Below are 7,131 nucleotides of genomic sequence, written 5' to 3' on the forward strand. Positions count from 1 at the left end.
ATGGCTGCTGGCCCTGGGCCTGAGGCCAGCAGGGGACAAGTGACCCTGGCAGCCCTGGGGCCTCATTGCTTCCTTGTCCCTGCTCAGCAGCCTGGCAGGGGCCGCCCCATGGTGCTGCCCTTGGCATTGCACATCCCCACATGCCAGTGGCCCGGGAAGAGCCCTGAGCCATGAGGGAGGGACAGCATCTGCCTTGCCAGGGGCTGGGGCTCAGCCCTTGGCCCTTGGCATTCCTGAAACACATCCAGCTTTGCTCAGCACCACAGACACCTTTCCCTTGCTTGTCCCCAGCTGCCATCAGGGCCTCCAGTCTTCTGCTCTGCCTGGAACCTGGGGACGCTTTCTCACTCGTGTCTCTCATTTCAACTACAAGAAACTTCAGTGTTTCCATCTGACCTGGAGCTCTTGAGGAGTTTCTGGAGCATACTCTGAGGGACTGAGTGTGATGCCAAGAGCCCCAAAGGCCCGAGAGGGTGATGAAAGTGCTGGTGCTGTGTCTGTGCTGCTGAGCTGGGCCGGGCTCCTGGCCCAGAGGCAGCTCCTGGCAAGGGCAGCGCTGCAGAGAGACAGCTCTGGCCAGGAGCAGCTCCTGAGCACAGCCCAGCAGGGCTGGGGCCCTGCCAGGGCAGCTCAGGGACACAGAGAGCAGGCCCAGACAGAGCTGCCAGGGGCTCAGCACTGGCAGGGGCTGTGGGATGTGCCAGAGGGGGCTGTGTCCCAGCAGCACCTCTGTGGCTGTGTCCTGGAGCCCCAGAGCAGCTGTGATGTCAGAAAGGGGCTGTGTGACAGCTCCGAGTGGGTTGTGTGAGGTCACAGATGGGGCTGTGACATCACAGAGTTTGTTGTGTGAGGTCACTGAGCAACTACAGCATCATAGAGGGGACTGTGTGACATCACAGATCTGACTGTGACATCACAGATGTGACTGTGACATTAGACATTAGATATATGACATCACAGAGAAGGCTGTGCCATCACTGATTGATTGTGTGACATCACAGACCAGGCTGTGAAGCCACATGGTGGTGATATGAAATCCTAGAGTGGGCAGTGACATCATAGAAAAGCCATGTGACATCTCAGGACAGGTTGTATGACATCACAGTGCTGACTGTGAGATCATAGAGTGAACAATGACATCATATGTTGCTGTGTGACATCACTGGAGAAAATGTGACCTCACAAGGTGGGTTTGTGTCATATGAGGGGGGCTGTGACATCACAGAATGGTGGTTTGACATCCCAGAGCAGGTTGTGTGGCATCAGCGAGTGGGATGTGACATCACAGGTGGCTGTGTGACATCACAGGGTGTACTGTGAGGTCACTGGGGAGGTCTCTCCGCACCGACCCCCCCTCACAGTTCCCCCCAGAGAACTCCAAAGCTGCTTGTACAGCAGTCTGTCTGCACAGAAACACTTCCAGGGCTCTCTGCATTTCCCTTCCCTCACTCTTGCCTCACTCACACACCTCCCAACAACCCACTTGGTGCTTTCAGCTGCAAGGAGTTCAAAGCTTGTCTGTCCTTCAGCAGCTGCTCTAATTCTGCCTTCAGACAACTCTGGGGTTGTGTTCATTGTAGAACTCCCTGTGTGTCTGAAACATTCCTTGTGTGGTTCTGCCTTGGGGAAGGGGAACCTCCTTGGTGGCACCTTGGGCTTGGCACACACTTGAGGAGGGTGTCTGTTTTCCATGGGGAAACTCAGCAGTTTTAGATTGCTAAAATCAAAGAAGGAAAACCCCTCTTTGCCTGAGTGCAGCCAGTTCTGTGAGCAAAGCAGGTCCCAGGAGAGTGAGGAGAGACAGGATGGGGCTGGGGAATGTGGAGCAAGGTTGTCCCCACTGGGTCAGACCTCAAGGCACAGCTTCTCTGACCTGGCCAGACCTCCTTAGGAGAGACCCTGGATCAATATCCATCACTGAATGCTGCAATCACCTCTGCTCTAAAGAGAACAGGAATAAAAGACACTCTTTGAAACAGGAATACATATTTCCTAGAAGCTCTTTGAACTATTTTTCCATAACTGTTGAAGGAAACTTTCCTAGGAACTGCACCAGACCAGAGGGAAATCAAGGCACAGCCATGGTTTGTTAGGATTTGCTTGATCCTAATGAGCCCCGTGGTGCATTTGGAGCTGAGCCCTTGAACCTCAGGGCCTGAGAGGAGATTGCACAAACCTTTCCAAGAGTCAAGGTCAAGGAAAGACCCAAAGTGTCTCCAGGCATTAATGGGTGCCACTGAGGTCCATCCCCAGCACAGGCTCCTCATGGACTCCTTGGAGGAGAGAACTGGAGGCCAGGATTGCACAAAAACCTCCCAGAGACTCAGTGTGGGAAGGAAAATCCAAAGTAGCTGAAAAAGCCCTGAGTATCTCAAAGTATTGATGAGCCCCACTGAGTGTCAATGCAAAGCTCCCAAGGGACTCGTTAAAGCAGATAATTGGGGCCAGGATTGCACAAACTTCTCAGAGACTCAGTGTGGGAAGGAAAAAGGAAAGTGCCTTAAGAACCTGAAGTACCTTGAAGCATTAATGAGCCCCACTGAGTGTTGTTACTGACAAAGGCTCTCAAGGGACTAATTACAGCAGATAATTGGAGGCCAGGATTGCACAAAGCTCTCAGAGACTCCAAAGCAAAAGCCAAAGTCCTTTGAAAAAGCTGCAGTCCCTGGGAGCATGAAGGAGCCCCCAGGGCCATTCCTGAGCAAGGCTCCCCAGGGACTCCTTCCAGCAGATCCCTGAGGCCACTGGCATGTGGGCTAGGGGGGATGATGAGGGCAGGCCAAGGGGGTGACAGTGGCCAGCCTTGCTGGGGCTGTGCCAGGAGGCCCCAGGGCCTCAGGACAAGGTGTCTCCTCACAGCCCTTGCTGGCACAGCATTGGCTGCTGTGGCCCAGGGCACCAAGCCTTGGCTTCTCTTTGTCCCCAGCTGTCATCAGTGCCTCCAGTTCTCTGCTCTGCCTGGGGCCTGGGGACACTTTCTCAGTCACATCCCTCAGTGGGACCCATTAAAAGTGAAAGAAACTTTGGAGTTGGATTCTGACTTGGAGTTCTTGAGAGGTTTCTTCCCCTCCCTGTCAGGGGCTGATGTTCAGGGCCTCAGCACAAAGCCCCAAGAGGCTCATTAAAGTCCTGCTGCTGTGTCTGTGCTGCTGAGCTGGGCCGGGCTCCTGGCACAGAGGCAGCTCCTGGAAACCAAGAAGAGCTTCAAAAGCACATTTCTCTTGCTGAGCAGCTCTTCTGCCAGCCCAGCAGGGCTGGGGCACTGCCTGCAGCCACCCTGGGCACAGCCCAGAGGCACAGAGAGCTTCAATCAGTCAGGGCTGGGAAGGGGCTGAGAAGTGCCTGGGGCAGAATCCCTGCCAGCCCTTGGCACAGGAAGCCTCTGGCTGCAGGACAATGCAGCTGCAGCTCCTGGAGGCATCTCCTAAAGCTGGAACATGCCAGTGCCTACAGACCCTGTGAGTACATTCTCTGCCTGTCCCTTGTGCAGAGCAGCCAGGGGTGCCCAGGGCTGTCCTGCAGAGCAGGGTCCTGCAGCCCAGGGCGCTGTGCTGGGGCAGGGACTCTGCTGCCTGCCAGGGACAGCTCTCAGCCAGCCCGGGGAGCTGCTCCCAGCGCTGGGGAGAAGCTGTGGGGGGAAGGAGCCACCCTGAGCAGGGCAGGGGCTGCTGCTGAGAGGGGCTGTGTGGGGCAGGGCTGCTCCCAGCTCCAGACCTGCCTGGACACAGCTCCAGAGGACACTTCCCAAAAGAAGGTGAGACTGGAATTGCTGTAAAGATCAGGAGCTTTCCTGAGACTGTTTTCAATTTCTTTCTTTAAGCAGGGCGGGAAAGTTGTGATGATGACAAAAATATTTTTGCTTTTTATATATGTTTAATGTATTTTTAGATCTATAAACTATTATTATATAGTTGTAAAATTATAATCCTTAATTAACACTATTAAACTACTATTATATACTTATATAACTATTATCCTTAATTAAATCTAGTATGTTTCTTAACCTTTCTCTTAGATTTTAGAACAATAATATGATTTTCTAAATATATTTCTAAAATACTAAATGGTCTTATCATCAGAAAGAGGAGCTACAAGAAGAACATTTTGTTTTGTAACCAGAATGTGAGCAGTCATAACAAAAAGTGGGGCAAAGAAACCCTTGGACCTACTCCAGTGGGTTGACCCTGGGGTGTGTAACTGGGGCAGCTGAATCTCCTATTGAATGTTTCTGTTAAATATCCTAATTAATCAACCTTAATAAATTGTTGAAATAAGGGGCCGGGTGTGCCTCAACCCCACTGGGACACCTGGAAGTTTCCAATAAAGCTGTTTTTTCTTTACTCTTCTAACACTCTTGCAGACGGTTATTTTTCTCTTTTGATTATAGACAAGAGGAGGATGAGAGAAGCAGAAGAGGAATTGTAATCCCAGAATCACAGAACATTCTGAGTTGAAGGGGACACACCAGGAACAGCAAAGTAATGTTGGAACATTTACAGAGATGGCAGAATTGTAAGTTTGGGTGCTCAGTCTCTCTGCTGGGAGCCTCCTAAACAGCCTAAATGCACTGCTCTGATATTGTCATTGGTATCTGGGGCTCTCAGGGAGGCTCTGGCATCTGCAGCAGCTGAGTCAGGCCCTGCCCTTGGGATTGCTGCCAGGCAGGTGTGTCCATGGGAATGGGGTGTCTTAGCTTCCCTGTGACCTGTGGGGCTGTGGGCAAAGCAGTCCATGGCAAAGGGGAATGAGCTGAGCCCCCTCCCTGAGATCCCATCATGGGCACACCTGGAGATCTCCTTGCTGAGTCCTTCCAAGCTCTGAGCTGCCCTCCTGGCTGCAAATCTGTGCCAGAGCCTCTCAGAGTTCCCTGAATGTCCCACGGGGAAGGGCAGAGATGCCACAGCTGAGGAAATGCTGTTGGCTCTGCCAAGGGAGCCGTGAGTGTCCTTGGCAGAGGAGGTGCTGAGACCTTGCCCAGAGACCTTTAGAGAGGGTGAGACATTCAGGGATCCCTCTGCTCTGGGCAGGGTCTGGTTTATGCCAGGGTGACACAGGAGTGTGATTGTGCTCTGATTCCAGCCAAAGGTGCAAACCCAGGGCAGTTGGGAACAAGCCCATCCAGCCCCTCACCTTCCCTAAGCCACAGGGAATCCTTTGCCTCTCACATCTCTCAGTGGGAAATTCTGAGTGCAGCAGAAATGCTGGGGATTTCTGACCTCAGAGAAGCAGGAACGATTTGTGGGTAGGAAGACAATTCCTAAAACCAATTCCTGCCATATTTTAGAAGTGTGTGCAGATGGCAACAAACCTTCCTGCATTAGGAGTGATTCCCCTGACAAATCCTGAATTTCCAGCCTTGTCCCTCTCCTGCATGGCCACAAACCCAGGGCGGCAAGTCAGGGATGGCTCCTGGAGAGTGCCCAGGCACAGGCCTGGCTGTTCCTGGAACACACAGACAGCACAGCTGGAGCTCAGTCAGGGACCTGGGTGAAGATTTTCCCAGAGCAGGAACAAAGGTGGGTGATCCCAGTCTCTCCTGATTTGTCACTGCTCTTTTTCTTCATGAACAGGTCCCCATGTGCAGCCACAGCAGATGTCCAACAGCAGCTCCATCAGCCACTTCCTCCTGCTGGCATTGGCAGACACGCGGCAGCTGCAGCTCCTGCACTTCTGCCTCTTCCTGGGCATCTCCCTGGCTGCCCTCCTGGGCAACGGCCTCATCATCAGCGCCGTAGCCTGCAGCCACCACCTGCACAGCCCCATGTTCTTCTTCCTGCTCAACCTGGCCCTCACTGACCTGGGCTCCATCTGCACCACTGTGCCCAAAGCCATGCACAATTCCCTCTGGGACACCAGACACATCTCCTACACAGGATGTGCTGCACAAGTCTTTTTCTTTTTGTTCTTCATCTCAGCAGAGCTTTCCCTCCTGACCATCATGTGCTACGACCGCTACGTGTCCATCTGCAAACCCCTGCACTACGGGACCCTCCTGGGCAGCAGAGCTTGTGTCCACATGGCAGCAGCTGCCTGGGCCAGTGCCTTTCTCTATTCACTGCTGCACACAGCCAATACATTTTCCCTGCCCCTGTGCCATGGCAATGCCCTGGGCCAGTTCTTCTGTGAAATCCCTCAGATCCTCAAGCTCTCCTGCTCCAATTCCTACACTAGAGAACTTGGGCTCATTGCAGTCAGTGTCTGTGTGGTACTTGGCTGTTTTGTGTTCATTGTTTTCTCCTATGTGCAGATCTTCAGGGCTGTGCTGAGGATCCCCTCTGAGCAGGGACGGCACAAAGCCTTTTCCACCTGCCTCCCCCACCTGGCTGTGGTCTCTCTGTTCCTCAGTACTGTCACGTTTGCTCACCTGAAGGCCCCCTCCATCTCCTCCCCATCCCTGGATCTGGCAGTGTCAGTTCTGTACTCGTTGGTGCCTCCAGCCCTGAACCCCCTCATCTACAGCCTGAGGAACCAGGAGCTCAAGGCTGCAGTGTGGACACTGATGACTGGATGGTTTCAGAAACATTGAACTGCTGGCCAATTTCTGCAAATCACTTGTAATAAAAGCCACCTTTGATATTTCTTATTGGTTTAATTTTGGAGGATCTTTTCTGTTGTTTTACTTATCAATATAAGTAAATATATCCACAATAAAATGTCATTATTTGTGCCCTTTCTCATTTTGTTTCTCCCTCCACCTTCCTTGTGGTCACACACTGTGCCAATGAGGGGCTGTGCTCTTGATGGCTTTAAAGGAACTAGAGGATCTCCCAGCAAAGTTTTCTCCAGAGATGCCCCTTTTGTTCCCTTCTCTGGAGCTGCAGCAGCAGTGTCTGTGTGCAGAGCTGGGGGCAGATCAGTGCTGGCACAGCAGCTGTGGCCAGGAGCAGCAGCACTTGGTGTTGCCAGTGCTGCTCCCGTGCCACTGCCCCGCTGCCCTCCTGGCCCTGGTGTTGCTGCAGGGCCTGAGTGCTCTCGGGGCCGGGCACAGCCCTGGGGGTGGCAGTGCCGGGGCTGCAGCAGGGACAGGCCATGGGCACTGCTGGGGCAGCGCTGACGCCTCAGGGCAGGGCCTGGGGGCTCCAGGCTCCTTGCCCAGGCTCTCTCAAGAACACGGCCAGGCCAAAGCTCAGC

General features: G+C 53.3%; 1 protein-coding gene across 1 annotated transcript; it reads left to right on the forward strand.

Annotated features, from left to right (window-relative positions):
* The first annotated feature begins 5,593 nt into the window (after positions 1 to 5,593).
* On the forward strand, positions 5,594 to 6,526 carry LOC147645237 (olfactory receptor 14J1-like). The gene has a single exon (XM_086874778.1). It carries the CDS (start codon positions 5,594 to 5,596, stop codon positions 6,524 to 6,526), a length of 933 nt encoding a protein of 310 aa, XP_086730904.1.
* Positions 6,527 to 7,131: the final 605 nt, after the last annotated feature.

The sequence above is a fragment of the Cyanistes caeruleus genome, unplaced genomic scaffold (genome assembly GCF_971803275.1).
Source record: "Cyanistes caeruleus unplaced genomic scaffold, bCyaCae1.hap1.1 HAP1_SUPER_30, whole genome shotgun sequence".
In the NCBI taxonomy this organism is placed as follows: domain Eukaryota; kingdom Metazoa; phylum Chordata; class Aves; order Passeriformes; family Paridae; genus Cyanistes; species Cyanistes caeruleus.